A 17,478-nucleotide genomic window follows, 5' to 3' on the forward strand; every position below is an offset into this window, starting at 1 on the left:
TGAACACCGAAAAAACTTTTTTTAATTCTTATTTGACAGAGGTTTTTGACATTATGGGGAAAATTTACGTAGCTTATTCAGACTTTTTGATTTTATTGCAGTATTTACATGGGATTTTGATTATTTATTAATTATTTTTATTTTTGGGGAGAGACGGGGGAACGATTTTCTTTTTTTAAATTTAGGCTGAAAAATGTACAGAGAAGGCTGAGATGGCTTTACATTTATATACATAGTGTATATATTATATACAAATGTTGACTTTTGTGGTAAAAGGATCATGCAATATACCGAAAGAATTAAGTTTTGTAGAATTTGACTTTACACCTTGCAAGTAAGCCAATCCCGTTTTTAAATTAAAATAAGAAATTCAACTGAAAATTATATATACAAAATGTAAAATTCACACAAAATCCATCAAACGTTATTAACCCTGAAATTTTAAACGTTTTCCTGATTCTTTTTTTGGCTTGCAAAGTTATTTTCCTGCAAAAATTTATTTTTGAAATGTAAATTTAATTTCTTCTAATTTATGGTTATGACATTCTCATGTAAGAGTTTGTAGGCAAAAACATAAATCAGCATGCTAAAAGAACTGACGTTTGTTGATGTAGAACTGCTAAACACAACCGTTTATTTTACATTTATTTAGTATAAAAATTTGTGCATATAGCCGTATTCAATACACCAAAGAGCTACTTTGTTGATTTCGGTTTTATACTCTTTGTAAGCTATTTTTTTAATTTTTGACCTTTTGGATTAACTTGTTGCAGAAGGCATATACAATATGCATATAAAAAAATTGGAATTTTGCAAATTTCTGTTTTTCAATTTTCACATTTTATATAAATTAAATTGGGACAGAATGGTATAAAATAGACCAAAATACCTGATCTTAGTTGTTTTTAATCTACAGGCTGTGGTTGTGAAACTTTCAGGTGAACATTTTGTGTAAGACAATGGCATGACATATACTGATAGAACTGATCTTTGTTGTTTTAGATGTTATAACTGAAACGTTTTTTGACATATTTATGTTAATTTTGTGAGGAAGGATCATACACAAAAGAAGAATTAGATTTTAAACCTTGCAAGTTGTGTTTTTTATATGTTGTATAAATTCTTACCGGCAAGAACTCTGTACAACATAAAGAAATGACTAATCCTTCTCTATTTTAATTTGATGCGTTCCAAATCGCAGTTTTTTAAAATTTTGTGTAAGATTTAATGGGTAAGGACAACATGGAAAAAGTCAAAAAACGTTTGTTGAATCAGAAGTATATACTTCCTACAACCATTCTTTTTTTACACTTTGTGAGGTTTTTGTGGGGAAAGAGTGTATTCAATCTCATCAGAATAACTGATTTTTGTTGCAAATTGTTTTTTTCTGCATTTTGGATTAAAATATTGTTTTGGAGGCAATTTGCAATAGATATATATACCAAAAGAATTAAATTTTGCAAACTTTGATTTTGTCGTTAACCTCTCTTCTTTTATATTTTGTTTAAACTTTTATGGAAGACCGTGGGTATGCAATGGACCAAAATAAAAGAATCAGTATTATTTAGAATTGGTATCTTGTGTTGCAAATTTGGTGCAAAAATTGACATAAAATGAACTGTTAGATTGATTGTTGTACATGACTGAAACTTTTTTTTGGCATTTCAAATTTCACTAATAAGCCAAAAAAAAAAACTTTACAAATTGGTTTCGCACTATACAAGCTGTTATTTTTATATATATATTTTATCTGAACATTTGTAACAGAATACTACGTGACATTTGAAATTTTGTGTATGACTTATTGATGATAAAACAACATGCAAGTTGCTAAAAGGACTGATTTTTATAATTTTGGGTTTAAAAACTGTTGCATTGTATTTTAAATGTCACATTAAACTTCAGTTGTTGGATATCTTCAATTTTTTGGTCATTTATATAATAATGCAGATTGTAAGATTTGCACTGGCGTATTGTTTGTTTATTGATGGACGTATATCTGTTATAATGTTGACCGGCGCAATATTTCTAGACTTAAGTAAAGCTTTTGATACTATAAATCACGATCTTTTTATTAAAAAGCTTGCTTCGTATGGTGTTTTAGACGTGGAGTTGGGGTGGTTACCGACTACTGCTTTTGTCGATTGCAGTATGTTATGATTGGCAAGCAGTGTTCACAAATGTTTATAGTGGAGTTCCTCAGGGGACAATATTAGGACCGTTGATCTTCCTAATATTTTTCAACGACTTTCCTGAACATCTATCGAAGTCAAAATGTATTCAGTATGCTGACAATAACGTGGTGTATTTCTCTAGGTCCAAGTTTGATGAAATCGAAAAAGTATTAATTGATGAAATCAATGATTTAAAGAAATATTTTTACAAGAATTAGTTAGTACTCAATCTCAAAAAAGGAGTAACAGAAACAATGCTATTTGGTATTGGGTATTGGGACATAATCTCTAAAAATTCCCTTCGATGACCATAACGTAAATCATACAACAAAATATATTGTTATCTTGGAAACAAATTAGACCCTTCATTAACAATGAGCAATAACTTTGATAAGTCTTACAAGAAAGCATCTAGCAGATTAAGCTTACTTTCAAAAATGAGACAAAGATAACTACGGGAGCCAGCTTACATGTAAAAAGCAACATAAAACTGAAACTAACATAAGCTAGCTACAGCAGCTAATAGCTGGTCAGTTGAATATAAACTGGAAATTTAGCTAGGTACAAGGAACATGGCTACATATTTATAAATTCCTAGCTAGCTAGTTAGTTGTTATTGGTATTATTGCCATTATGATGCTAGCTAACAAACATGTCTAGCATCAATAATATCATCAAAACTAAAAAAACATAAACAAACCATACAGAAATCTTGGTATATTTCATTTCTTTACCATGCCCTTTTACAAATGGTTTTGTAAAGATTTATCTTGAAGGAAAGAGTAGAGAAATGCTTAGAAAAACAGCCATCTTTTTTGCAAACACAATTTCCGTTACTTTGTGCAGAACTTCATTTAACAAACTTTTTACGTTTCTTTTGATTGTCAGGGGAACTTGAAATTCTTAGCAAATAAAATTGCTTTATTTTGATCACGTGGTTTTGTTCATCCAATTAAATTTTTTATTTTGATCAAGTGATTTTAAAATGTAAACAAACAAGACTCGCGGCTTTTCTGGACAAAGAAGACATATTTTTTTCGGTCAGATGAAATATGTTTTTCGGCGACATCAAAGGAAAATGAACATATCAACTTTGCTTGTTACAGAGACACAGAACTGACGTATTATTATAGAGACTAGTCCATGAAGCCCGTGGAAAAATCCACTTCGACAGGATAGCAGTTATAAAGAACCGTTATTTAAATTTTGATGACGTCAGCAAGGATCTGTCAAGAGACATTTTTCTTGGAAATTTGTTTTCACGTTGCCTTTACTGTGTAGAGCCTAAACTGCTGATCACGAAAATGTATATGATCATGTGGTTTTGATAAGCGGTTAATGAGATATAAGCGTTTAAAAATTTTGCTGACGCTAGCAATGGGCCTGTCCAAACCAATTTTTTTTTAAAAAAAATTTGTATACCTGTTGCCTTCATCGTATAGATCTTGAAACGCTGATCAAGAAAATGTATATGATCGTGTACTTTTGACAAACGGATGCAGATATATTAGGGTTTAAAAGTTTTTGATGACGTCATTAACCCGTCAATTCAGAAACGGATTCGTTGCCCCAGGTTTGTAAAACTTACCCAAATTGGTCTCATGTAGGCCCTAGTTACCCACGCAGGAGATGACGTCAGTTAATTCCACCCGTTTCCAAGTTATTTAACCTTAAATTTAAAAGTGCAATGCAATGGCTTCACTAATCTTACTATACTTTCCTTTGACGTCAATATTGCTTTAACGTCAAAGTTTGGTAATTTACAGAACAAATTTATAGACGATGTTTTATAGTTTTATCCACTTTGCAAAAGTCACAGACAGACAGGCAGACAGACAGAACTGGCGTATTATTATATACTAGCTGTTTCCCGTGGAAGAATCCACTGTATTCCATTTAATTTATGTAGCAGATATATGTCCATCAAAAAACAAACAATACAGCAGTGCACATCTTACATCTGCATTATTATATAAATGACCAAAAAAATTAAAGGTTTTCAACAACTGCAGTACATATGTGACATTTAAAATCTAAATCTACTAAAATTACTTGCTCTGACCATCTGACAAATGCGAAAATTATTCGGAAAAAAGTTTTTAAAAAGCATTTCAACATACATCTCACCCATAAAATTTCAATCACCCAAAACGCCACATATATACAAAAAAGCTGATCAATGTCAAACACAAATCTCTCTCATTGTATATGTTAAAATCAGTTAGTTTATTGCAAACCCTATCAAAGGTTGACACACAATGTGAAAAATAAACAATAAATTGTGCCTCTGACAGAATTTTTTATCTAAGGTGTAAAAAAAGGGATTTGCGAGGACAAATTATAATGCAATAAAACATTATTTGATATATTGCATACAGTCTTTCCTCACCAAACTTTAGACAAAATGCCAACAAAATAACAGTGTTTAAATCTAAAATTAATAAAGTCCTTTTAGCAATTTACATGCTGTTTTACCATCAATAAAGTAAACAAAATTTCAAATCTCACATAGTATTCTGTCACAAATTTCCATAAAATATATATATAAGTCATAATGAGTCATGTTAAACAACAGCAATCAATCTATATATAAGTTCATTTTATGTCAATTTTTGCACCAATTTTGCAAAACAAAATACAAATTCTAAATAATACTAAAATCTCTTATTTTGGTCCTTCGCATACCGACGGTCTCCCACAAAAGTTTAATCAAAAGGTAAAAAGTGAGAGGTAACGACAAAATCAAAGTTTGCAAAATTTAACTATTTCAGTACATATATCTACTGCATATGCCCTCTAAAACAATATTTTAATCCAAAATGCCAAAGAAAAAGAGTTTGCAACAAAAAACAGTTATTTCGATAATACACTCTTTTCTCACAAAAGCTTCACAAAGTGTAAAAAAAAGAATGGTTGTAGGGAGTGCTTCTGATTCAACAAAAAAAGTTTTTTTGACATATTGCATCTAGCCCTTACCCATTAAATTTCCAAAACTATATACGATTTAGAACATCAAATTTAAATCGAGAAGGATCAGTCATTTCGATATATTGCACGGAGTCCTTCCCAGTAAGAATTTATACAAAATATAGAAAAACAAAGCTTGCAAGGTGTAAAATTGAATTCTGCTGTGTATATATATATGGTCCTTCCTCGCAAAATTAACATAAAATGTCAAAAAGGTTCAGATATAACATCTAACACAACAAAAATCAGTTCTATCAGTATATGTCATGCCATTGTCTTCCACCAAATGTTCCCCTTAAAGTTTCACAGACACAGCCTGTAAATTAAAAACAACTAAGATCAGGTATTTTGGTCTATTCCATACCATTCTGTTCCAAATAACTTATAAAATGTAAAAATTGAGTGGTAAAACAGAAATGTCAAAAAGAAGAAAAAAATAGCTTACAAAGAGTATAAAATTGAAATCAACAAAGTAGCTCTTTTGGTGTATTAAATATAAGCCATACGCACAAAAGTTTACACTAAATGTAAGAAAATGGTTGTGTTTAGTAATTCTAAATTAAGAAAAGTCAGTTCTTTTAGCATGCTGATTAAGGTTTTTGCCCACAATTTGAAACAAATTAAATTTACATTTTAAAAATAAGTAATTTCTGAACTTTATTTTCAGGGAGGAAAAGAACTTCGCAAACCAAAAAAAATCCCAGGAAAATGTTTAAAATTTTCAGGGTTAATAATGTTTGATGTGTTTTGTGGGAATATATATACTGGGAATCTTTAGTTTAAAGCTAGCATTAGCTAGCTACAGCAGCTAATAGCTAGTCACTTAAATATAAACTGGAGACTTAGCTAGGTATAAAGAACATGGCTACATATATATATATATATATATATATATTCCTAGCTAGCTAGCTAGTTGTTGGTGGTGGTTGGCTTTTTATGATGCTAGCTATAAAACATGTCTGGCAACAATAATTTAATCAAAACCGAAAATAAAACATGAAAAAACCTTACAGAACCTTGCTATGATTAATTTATAAAACCATGCTCTTCTTCAAATGTTTTTTTAAAGATTTATTTTGAATGAAAAAGTAGAGAATACTCAAAAAAAACAGCTATCTTTTTCGTAAACAGAATTTCCGTTTTATGCTAGGAACTTCATTTAACAGTGCGTATGCTTTGTGAATATCTAATACCGTTTCATATGTAGCGATACCTATATATATATGCTAACATAGAGTTTTTTGGCATAAGGGTATATATATTTATATCGTTATTAGCAGCGGGGTATATATTTACACCTTATGTACAATTTCTATGAAGTACATCCCTAATCTTTTTAGTTAAATTTTAGCGTACAGCCACGTCATAAGAAAGTGACCCGTGATTTCCGTGTCGTGGACTCACAGTTTTACTCACGCAAGGGAATTAATATATAAGATAATATAGCTTTAGAAAAGAATGTTTGCAAAATTTCGTCCTAATTTCCAGCATTCATTAAAATTAATTGACTTTGACAAAAATATTAAAAAAATAATTTTCAATTTAAGCTAAGTGAAAGTTTCTGACTGCTAAATAAATGTTCCGTAAGTTATATTATCCAATTTTACTATTTTTAGTGATAAAATGCATACATTGCCCGGTTATTTTATAACAAAACAAAGACAATTGATTAATGGATATTGTTTTTCTTTTGTTAATAAAATTTCTACTCGCACCTTTTTAAAGCATGGTGAAATTTCGGGACATGTTGAGCTGACGTACATTTAATACCTTTTTAAAGTTTCTAATGTAGTTTTTGAGGTGAGACTAAACCTGTTGGATTTTTGTCAATATTGTAGTTACAAGTACAAAATTGAATGAGCCAAATCTATAGAACATTTTTTAAGCAAAAAGCACACGCTTTGAACATGGAATGATCACAGCAGACTCAAGTATTGCTGCTTAATTAATTTAACATTCTTCGTTTGCAGAATATGATGAATTCGTCGCTGCATACAGTATCCAAGGAAGTCAAATAGGCTCAAAAGCTATTCTTCGCAGTACACCATTGCCTGGTGCTGCAACAGGAAGCTGTCTCACGTTTTGGTATCACATGAAAGGTGCATTAGAAGGGTTAACCTTGCATATGGAAATACCAGGTACAAATGGAAATAAGATTTTGTGGGATTCACAGCAGAGCAATACACAACCTTATGGAGATGAATGGAATCCAGGCCAAGTCTCCATTGACCCTGTTGCGGGTTCATACATGGTAATGTTTTTTGCTTTTATATAGTCGTTAAAGCTCATGGAAAAATCCACTTAGATAGGATAACAATGGAAAAGAACTATCGTGTGAGTTCTGATATTCGGGTCTAAAGTTTTTTGTTGACATTGAGAACCCATTCATTCCTAAACAAATTTGGCGACCCAGGTTTGCGAATCTTACCCAATTTGGTCCAAGGTTGTCCCTAGTTACTCACTCAGTGCAAAATTACTACCTTCACCATCATGTTTCATTAATTAAAATTAAAATTTTGACGTTATAAGGTTATAACATTATGCCATAACGTCAGAAAGGTAACATTTGAGACTATTTTAAAGGTAAATTAACACATCTTCTTTTTCATTGCAAACCATTTGCAAGATCTTGTGTGGTAACTTAGCCACTTTGTTTAGACCTAATACGTTGAAATCTAAATATTTAGGGCAATCTTTCTTAATCGTAACAAAAGCTTAGTTAGAAGGCATTTTTTGTATGTAGAATATAAAAAAGCAATATTTAGTTCACAACTTTTTAAAATATTAATTTTATTTCAACATAAGTTTGCAAAAGTTGTAATTCCTTTTTTTTCTTATTTATCACAATAACCAGGCTTGATAACCAAGTTTAATGGTTCTAACCTCGGTGCCTATGGCCAACAGGGTTTAAACAACTGAAAATAATAACAGAATTAAATTATGAGAACTAAGTTTGGATGTTTTTTATATCTACTATGTTTTTGTAACTGCACAAACTTTTGCAGCTAATAAAGTTTTCGATATAATCTGTATTGTAGCTAATATTCACTGCAACCAAACCCTATGAAAAACTCCACATTGCAATAGATGATATTGGGTTTTACAAGGATGGAAAATGTGAGGGAAGACCAGTGGCTGATACATACGGTTAGTTATGCATTTCTTTTCATTAAAGTTTTGTTTGTAACAGGGTTACTACTAGAAAAGCTGGAATCTCCTTGGAAAACATTTCAGGCGTGTGCTCATGGAAACAGTGCTTACTTTCAAGTTTAAAAATTAGTATACTCGATGCCTCTATGGTTTAGAGCTTAAAACGCTGGTCAAGAAAAACGTCTAGGTCCATGTCTTTTTGACGAGCGGTTACAAAAGATATTGAGGTGACCTGTGGGTTTTTATAATGAAAAAAGACTCTGCTTGATTTTTAAGGTCTTTTTTTTGCAAAAAATGTAAAAAAAGATTTTTGTAGCTTTTAAAAATTTCCCACTCAGCGCCTCGGGTAGCCACTATATAAAGCGAAATTCATATATGTAAGTAATTTTTATATATATGCCCCCAATATTAAATTTTGTGGTTACGGTACTGTCAGATGAAACATAATACTGAGCCTTTGGAGGCTAAGAAGTAATACAAAAAAGGGTGAAGAACCAAAATTTGCATTTTTACTTTTAGATATATAAATTGATATATTTAAACGTTGTGAAAATGGGTTACACTGAACGAATTTTAAACAGGTGAAAAACAGAAAATATTGCGTGGTTAAATTTATTAAGATGTGAAGGGTACTAGGAAACAAGAATGAGTGTTTTATTTTTATAACAACTGTCTTTAAAATAATTTATTAATTTCTAATATCTTATCACAAAACCTTTTTCAGATCAACAACCGGCAGCAACAAATGAGCCCATAATGGTAGACACTCCAGGTATATTTTAATCCGTGGTGTACTTAAAGACCCATTCACATTTTTGTTGCTAAAAACTGATTTAGAGCACGATGGGGAATGTTTCTACACATTTCACTTAAGTTCCACTGCGAAGGAAGGTTGCTGCAGATGTTTACTTGTTCATTCACTTATAAAGGCGAACTGGCCTTGTTTAGCAGACTGATCTGCCTAATTGCAATCTCAGCTACTCTATTAAACGTTTGCTATAAATTAAATGTGTATATGGAAAGGGATCTAGTTCACTTGCTGAGAAATTTGGTTAAGTATACAGATGTTATGGCAAGGCCAGATGGTTTTTCCCATGTAAACACATTCTACTGTGTCTGAACAACACGGTCTATATGCTCAACTTTTTGTTATGAAAAAGAAATTGAAATAAAAAAATCTTTTTTTTTTGCATTGTTTACTGATTTTATTGTTCAGGCTCAGCCTGGTTAACCCAGATGTTTTTTATGCCCGAATTATATATATATTTTTATAGTAACTGACCGTGTATAATATGTTCTCTTGTCACAAAAACTTTTTTAGAAATTTCAGATGACATCAATGTGGAAGACATAAGTATATTTTTAACTCCATTCTTCTGTATTTTTAACTCCATTCTTCTTCTGCCTAAGTGTTTTTTTTTTACAAAAGCACTTAACTATTAAATACATTATTGGCGTCAAACTACTTGTTGGAAAACTATTCATACCTAAAATCATCGTTCTTGCTAAAATTACTCATACAAACATATATACAGGAAGCATAGAATTTATGTGGCAGATTAGTTTTCTTTAAGTATGTCTACTTTGTAAAGCATATTACAAAGGTGAGATGTTATCTGAGCCTTTTTTATTACCCTAGGTTTTATAGCTCAACTAAACGATGCTATCGCAAGAATTAAAGGTAAAATTGCATTTTATAACCTTAGGAACTAACAACGCGCAAAATTAAAGATCGCGAAATTAAAGATAAATGAGTTTTTGTATGTTATAGAGGATGAAATACTATTAAGTCTTTTTGAATTTTTTAAGGATCCCTTTTCAGATACGGAAACTTGTGATATTATATTTCATAATACGCAATACATAATGACATTTTACCTGTAATTACAGATAGGATCATTATTAAACTTCAAAAGTTTGCTTGTCTCAGGATCTCATTAGTAGTCTGCAAAAAAAGGTTTACTTTGTTAAAATCTGCAAGAAGAATTTAAAGAAATTACTGTTTGGTTACCAACTATTACATCATTAATTATGATGCAGTTAGATCAGATGAATTTCTTCGAAACTAAGTAAAAAAAAAATTAAAAAAAAATCCAAAAAACTTGATAAGGAACGCGAATGGCTGTAACAATTCCTGGAAAAGAATTTAATTAGCGCAATTCAGCGTGAGCTAACTTTAAAAGCATTTAAATAACGCAAATCAGGAAATTTGTTTATTCTTATTATAAGAATACGTCCGTTTCTTCAAAACGTTTACAATATCAGCTGTCCTGCGTCATTTCCACCACATTATTTTATTAAACGGCATTTTGAGGCGATCTTATTATTTTTTTGGTCAATCAAACAAGGATAACAATGAATAAACTCTAAGCCGTACATTTCATCCACTGCATAGAATCTATGAACAAATTTCGGTAAATGTGTTAAATAATATGCATTGTTATTCTTAGAACCACGAAAAAATACGGCTGAATATACCATAATTGACGCAAATATGGAAGGTATTTTCATTCATTTGTTTGTTTGCTAATGAATATGGAAAAATTTCATCTAATGCTTTAAAAGATTTAAGTTTATCAAAAATAGGCAACAAATAAAAAACTTATTTAACGATCGAATCAAACGGCAAAACTATTCGTTAGTTATAGATTTAAAGAAGATGAGTTTTTTGCTCATCCAATTTGTGTCCTTAAAAGTGTGTTCATAATTAGTCTTAATAGTGACCGCAGTATTGATTAAAGAGTTATTAAATTATAACTAAAATTACTAAAAATTATTAAAAACACACAATGATTTAAGAGTCAATCATGAGAGTATATATGATAAATAAGAGCTTAATTTATTGACTAATGTGCAAGGAGGCACTGGGCGCTACTTAGGAGAAAAAGGTGCGAGTTAGAAAAGGGTGCAATTTAATGACAGTTTACACAGTAATCGTGGTAAAAAAATCATGAGGGTATCAGATTTCACTTTCAATTCAGGCAACAACAATATAAAATATCTTACGTTATACTGTCTTGATGAAAAACATCACCTAATCAATCTGAACATGTCCGCAACAAACATGTCATAATGTTCGCACAACTTCTTCATTGTATTAAAACCTATGACAGCGAAAATGAAAATTAACGACGCCATTTTTCAGACGTCATAGAGAAAGCAGTGCCATGCAAATCTTAAAATTTATCTTTATTTTGAAGATTACGATTTGCGAAGACACCTGTGTGTTTAATATGGCCCAACGATACGAAATGTCAAAATGCATATTTCAATTTTCCCAAATATTTTTTTTATCATCCGGATTTTAGATTTAACTGGCTGGTGTTTTCGTGTTTGTAATGTTTGTAATGACCGTGTTTTGAGTTTGAAATTAAAAGATGCCGTTTTTTTAAATTTTATTTTTAATAAATGGTATTCGAATCACTTTTTCAAATGAAGATATTGTATCATTCGATTTTTGAATCATGTCTTCAAGATAAAACCTCATAAAATATGACATGTACTTTTCTTCTTTCTGATGTTCTTTTTAATGTTCTTTTTGTTTTTTTCTTGTTTTGCTCTGAAAAACTTGTAGAATAATGTTACAGAAATAAAGGAGCTCAAATATACATATACGTCTGCGTATGTCTGACTCTTATTCTGTGTGTATACCTATGCGTCGGTGTTTCCATCTGTCTTTCTGCTAAGCAATCTGATTTCTGCAAATATGAATTTTTGCTGATTGAATTGATACCTTGAGAAAATTTTACTAAGTTGTTTTACTTTTGCGACTTTTGTGCATAGAATGGTGGTTCTAATTCACAGCTTTTATTGATATCAATAGCAATATAGTTATATATAGCAATATGTATAAAGTTGCAGTATTTAAGTTATAACCTTTCTCTAGTGTCAAACAAGAGCAACATTATCTTGGTGGAAGGAGATATTGTGGTACCAGATGAAAAAAAAATTAGAGAAAGGAAGCGCAAGCTTAAGTTGAAGGAAGGAGATATTGGTGTACCAAATGAAAAAAAAAAGAGACAAAAAAGAGTATTGACCATAGATAGTGTATATGCAGAGATCGCACCTAAACCAACAGCTTGGAGACTTAAAAAAATTCCATATATGATTAAAGTCGATGATTATGGTAAGATCGTTAAAGTAGTAATTTTTTATGTCAATGCAAAAGCATATATCGTACAAACCTAAGGTATTAAACCCGTTTGGTCAATTTTTCAGTTCAGGAACCGAATTCAGGTGTTGTTCTCCCACACAAATCTTTATCCAGAAATTCTGTTTCATCAGGAAAATCTGCTAAAGATTTAAAAGATAGCTAAATATTACTAAATATGCATCAAACTAATTAAAAAAAATAGTTGTTAACCTGTGGAAAAGTCTACTTTAAATCGCCTATATGACACAAAGAGGATGGGCAGCTTAGACGACGGCAACAAGGGAATGGCACGAGAATTGCAGCTGTTGCATGACCTTATGCGAAAAGAAAGCGCGTGTAAAGTAATGCAAACAGATCTTTTATGTATCTCTATATTAATGACACTCATTCATCTGTGGACAGGGTTCCCATATGATTAAAATAGTCAGCATATCTTTCTTCTTTTTTTCCAACTTCATGGTTTTATACCTGGGTACACTCTTGACAGTGAACACAAGCAGTTAATCCATTATTTCTTGGGCAATGTGGCCACGGCACGCTGGATTTGCTCATCGCATAAACTTCTTTCCTCGACTCGATCAGTAAGGAAAGAAAAGAACAAGGTGAGTATATCAAATTTCCTCAATTTTTTTCGCTTTCTATATTTTCTAATGTCTTAAAAAGGTTGTTTTTGTATGTCTATTTTTACCTTGCATATAGCTAAAGCTAATTTTGCGTAGGTAAGCCAGATTCTGACTGTTTAGCTTTGTCAGATTTATTTTTAATTCTATTGATCTTACAGTAAGATACAAAATTGCTTTCTACTGTGCTAGCAAGTGTGAACATAAAACTGTTTATAGTTTTACTTTCAACAAATTTGAAAGAGCGTTGTGTCAGATTCAAAAGAGCTTTATGTTGTCTTAGGTTTATTTTTTGTTTTTAAGTAACAAGACATTTTATACCAACATGATAAATTGAATAGATAGTCAGCTGGTTACATTTTGTAGCTGGTAAACGTATAATGTATCACAATTTGTTGATATTTATCACAACTTTGTATGTTTACTTTTGTAGATTCAAAGCTTCTGGCAATAGACACTTTCCAAATGAGTTTTGCAAAATTCCATGAGGGCTATGAAGAGAACACTTGTTTTGGAGGAAGACTTTGACAAGACTTATTGATGCTTTGGTGAAAAATCTCTAGCATTATATTGAAATATTTCCTGGAAATGGTGCTACTTATATACAATTCGAATAAGAAAAAGGCATGGTTTGTTGATTAAATGGCAAAAATGTTTCACATTTTCACTAAAGAAGTTGTCATAATAACAGGCGCCAAAATGTTTGTGGTTCTACCAACATGGCAAAAATGACATAACATATATACTATTACAACCCTAGCCAAACGGACACAAAAATGTGAAATAATGTAGTTAACGATATTTTTTCTTGAATGATTTTTTTTAAATTTCAAGCATTTATAGTAATTATGACATAACAGCTACAAGGTTTTTCAAGTTTGATTCAACATTTTGAAAGTTTAAGCCAGGAATAGTTACTGAAAAATAAAAACAGTATTTTTCTTACTATTAGAAGAGCTAATTATATTTTGATTGAATGTTGTGCTAAATCAGTGAACGTTCAAAAATCCAAATTTTAAGTAGTTGCCTTTACCTTTACAATTATGTATGTATTATGTTAATTTATGTTTAAAGATTTACAATAACTAGAGAACATTCAAAATAGAGTTTAAATCTTGAAAAAAATTTGGCTGTTATATAGATAGCGCAAAGACACGTATCTATCGGTTTACTTAGATTAGCACACAGATGCCTAAGACGAATGTCTTTCTTGTTAATGTTTTTATCGAACTAATGTCTGTATCTCTTCATGCAAATCTGGCTGTGCATACCATCACTTTATGCGACTTCTAAATTCTGGTAGCCTTTAATAGAAAATAAACAATGTCATTAAAGTCTAACTTCGACAACACTAGCATTTCAGCTAATTTGTTGTAGCTTGAAAAGGTGTTATGTGTCTCGATTTACGCAATATAGCTAGGCTGCCATGATAACACGATACTACGCTATGTACGTGATAAGTTCAACTTGAATTCGTCTAATTGAACGCCCAATACTTATTGAAGTCCTTTCAAATAAGGAAGGTTTGGAATCGGTCGTAGGTCTTTAAGTGATGTAGAAACATTCACTTTTGACAGGGAAAGCTTTTTTGTCAATGCACGTATTTATGATATGTGTAAGAACAAAAAGAATTTAACGTAATTGACAGGTATGTCATCAAACTTAGTTTTTTCTTAAGAACTTGCTCATACTTAACATGTCGCAGTTAAAATACGTTGGAAGACGATGGGGATAATATTTCGAGTTCCCTTACATACATTTTTTGCTTGGGAATTTGATTTAGTATTTCGTTTAGGCGTGCGGGAGAAGAAAGTTTCAGTGTATCAGTTGTAAAATAAAAATGTTTTGGAGAAAGATTTAAAGTGTGGAGTTTTTAAAACTTAGTGATTTTTTCTGAACAGACTTTTTAAGATGTCAAAATGCTTTCCATGGTTTTTTATCATTAATTTTGAAATTTATTTTCTTTTGTTGTTGGCCTCTACCCTTAAGACCTTTATATTCTTCCCAGCCTGAAATCCTATGGCAGAGTTTTATGCAAAAAGTGCTCATCAGTGTTTAAAAAAGCATGAATTGGGTTCCCTAATGGGACCTACCACACGTGAACCGTCAAGGCCTTTTTCTTCCTTTTCTTTTGCTATATAAAGGATTTTTCCTTGACGACTTAAACTCATTAGGAATAGTTGCTATTCAAAAATGCCAATTCATTTTTAAGAAAGAGCCTTAATTGCTCTATCCAACGGTACCAAACATGAGCCGTCTATGTCTTGTGGATAGCCACTGATGAGTCTTGCATCCTAAAACGTTTATTTTTTGATAATTAGAAAAGCGTTTTTCTAAAAATGAGCTTTCTAAAATATTGTGTTACAATAACAAGCTATTTTGATTTTTCAGTTTTCCATGTATTACTTGTGCAGAAAAAATAGTATACAAAGCAAGACATTATAATTCCTGAACTTATCCATCTGAGTTGGCAAAGTTGTTACTTGTACTTCTTTTTTTTTACAATCTCTATTTATTATAAACAATAGTTACCACTACGAAAGCCATTACAGCATAATTTAGGATGTTTTGTGTGTTGTGCGCATGTACGGCTAAACGTGCATTGTGGCAATATCAAAATGTCAACTTGCTGAAATTATCTACCATTCAATAACAAAACGAAGAAAATATTTTTTGTATTTTTGTAAGAGCGTCAAAAAAAGCCAGGTGTTCATAATTTCCTACGAATTTCTAATCACTGCAACCAAACAAAATCGAACAAAACCATGGAAATTAAATCCTAGAAAAGCTATTTAATAACGCGAATTTATGAAAGTGTTTGCGAAAGAAAAATATGTAGTTTAGCTTTACTGCAAAATTTCTGAATTTTGCATGGATAAACTTTGGTGAATTTTTCAAAAACTTCAATAGGGTAACAAGATCGTTAAATTTTAATCTTTTTTTTTTCTTTGAAGAAAGAAAAAGGTTGGGAGAAACAATTTTTTTTCTTTGTATTATATATTCTTCCGATTGTATTTCAAACAGAATAAGTGAGCGAGGTGTTTGACCGAGAAAAAAAAAATCCAAAAAGTTCCAAAATTTTCTCTAAAAATGACTGAATATCTATATTATGTACGTATGTCTGTCTGTCTCTTCCGCATAATAGTAACCACAGTAGCAAGACACAAAAGGCGGTAAAAAAAGGACGGGCGAACACATGGATTTATCCACGGGTTGCGGACTATTATATGTTAGAAAGCATTGCGTATAAACAACCTAAATGTTTAATATGCGTGAGCTGGAATGATTATCCTTCAGTTAAAAATGAATGAAAATCGTTTTTTTAGAAAATTTGCTTGTAATGTTTTACTCTATTTAGAGCTAATTTGTTCAAATTATTTTTAGTGTGCAAAAAATGTAACAATAAGTTTAAAATATGCATAAAGCTGGTATGGTCATACTTCGGAGAATGAAAATCGTTTTTTGGAAAATCTGCATGTATGTTTTAATCTGTTTTGAACTACCCTGTTTAAATAATTTTTAATTTTTAGCTGAAGATCAAATTACACTCATTCGATACGTCATCAATATTGAACTTAATAGCTTTTCCTGCCTAAAATTCGAAGAGCATCCATATAATCCAGCGGAAACAGACATCGTAACAATATTCAGTGGACTAGGGTAATCTAGATTTTCAGGCATCTAAGTTTTAACAGCAACAAAGCAACAACAATAATCAACAACAGCAAGAACGACAACAATAAAAATTAGCGACATTAACAAAACCAACGACTAAAAAACAACAACAGCAAGAGCGACAACAATAAAAATCTGCGACATTAACAAAACCAACTACTAAAAAACAACAACAGCAAGAACGACAACAGCAAGAACGACAACAATAAAAATCAGCGACATCAACAAAACCAACTACTAAAAAACAACAACAGCAAGAACGACAACAATAAAAATCTGCGACATCAAAAAAACCAACGACTAAAAAACAACAACAGCAAGAACGACAACAGCAAGAACGACAACAATAAAAATCAGCGACATCAACAAAACCAACTACTAAAAAACAACAACAGCAAGAACGACAACATCAAGAACGACAACAGCAAGAACAACAACAATAAAAATCAGCGACATCAACAAAACCAACTACTAAAAAACAACAACAGCAAGAACGACAACAGCAAGAACGACAACAATAAAAATCTGCGACATCAAAAAAACCAACGACTAAAAAACAACAACAGCAAGAACGACAACAGCAAGAACGACAACAATAAAAATCAGCGACATCAACAAAACCAACTACTAAAAAACAACAACAGGAAGAACGACAACAATAAAAATCTGCGACATCAACAAAACCAACAACTAAAAAACAACAACAGCAAGAACGACAACAGCAAGAACGACAACAATA

General features: G+C 31.2%; 1 protein-coding gene across 1 annotated transcript; it reads left to right on the forward strand.

Annotated features, from left to right (window-relative positions):
• The first annotated feature begins 7,106 nt into the window (after positions 1-7,106).
• LOC130647458 (uncharacterized) lies at positions 7,107-16,991 on the forward strand. The gene is made up of 8 exons (XM_057453323.1): positions 7,107-7,392; positions 8,180-8,288; positions 9,016-9,063; positions 9,613-9,645; positions 9,931-9,972; positions 10,742-10,792; positions 12,178-12,417; positions 16,595-16,991. Exons 1-8 carry the CDS (start codon positions 7,234-7,236, stop codon positions 16,726-16,728), a joined length of 816 nt encoding a protein of 271 aa, XP_057309306.1. The 5' UTR covers positions 7,107-7,233; the 3' UTR covers positions 16,729-16,991.
• The last annotated feature ends 487 nt before the right edge of the window (positions 16,992-17,478 follow it).

The sequence above is a fragment of the Hydractinia symbiolongicarpus genome, chromosome 6, assembly GCF_029227915.1.
Source record: "Hydractinia symbiolongicarpus strain clone_291-10 chromosome 6, HSymV2.1, whole genome shotgun sequence".
Lineage (NCBI taxonomy): Eukaryota > Metazoa > Cnidaria > Hydrozoa > Anthoathecata > Hydractiniidae > Hydractinia > Hydractinia symbiolongicarpus.

Excerpts from the sequence above, each read along its gene's own strand:
- LOC130647458 (XM_057453323.1), top strand. The coding sequence starts at position 7,234 with ATGAAAGGTGCATTAGAAGGGTTAACCTTGCATATGGAAATACCAGGT. Across the intron at positions 9,064-9,612 it reads CATAATGGTAGACACTCCAG|AAATTTCAGATGACATCAAT; the intron begins GTATATTTTAAT and ends AAACTTTTTTAG. Across the intron at positions 12,418-16,594 it reads GATTAAAGTCGATGATTATG|CTGAAGATCAAATTACACTC; the intron begins GTAAGATCGTTA and ends TTTAATTTTTAG.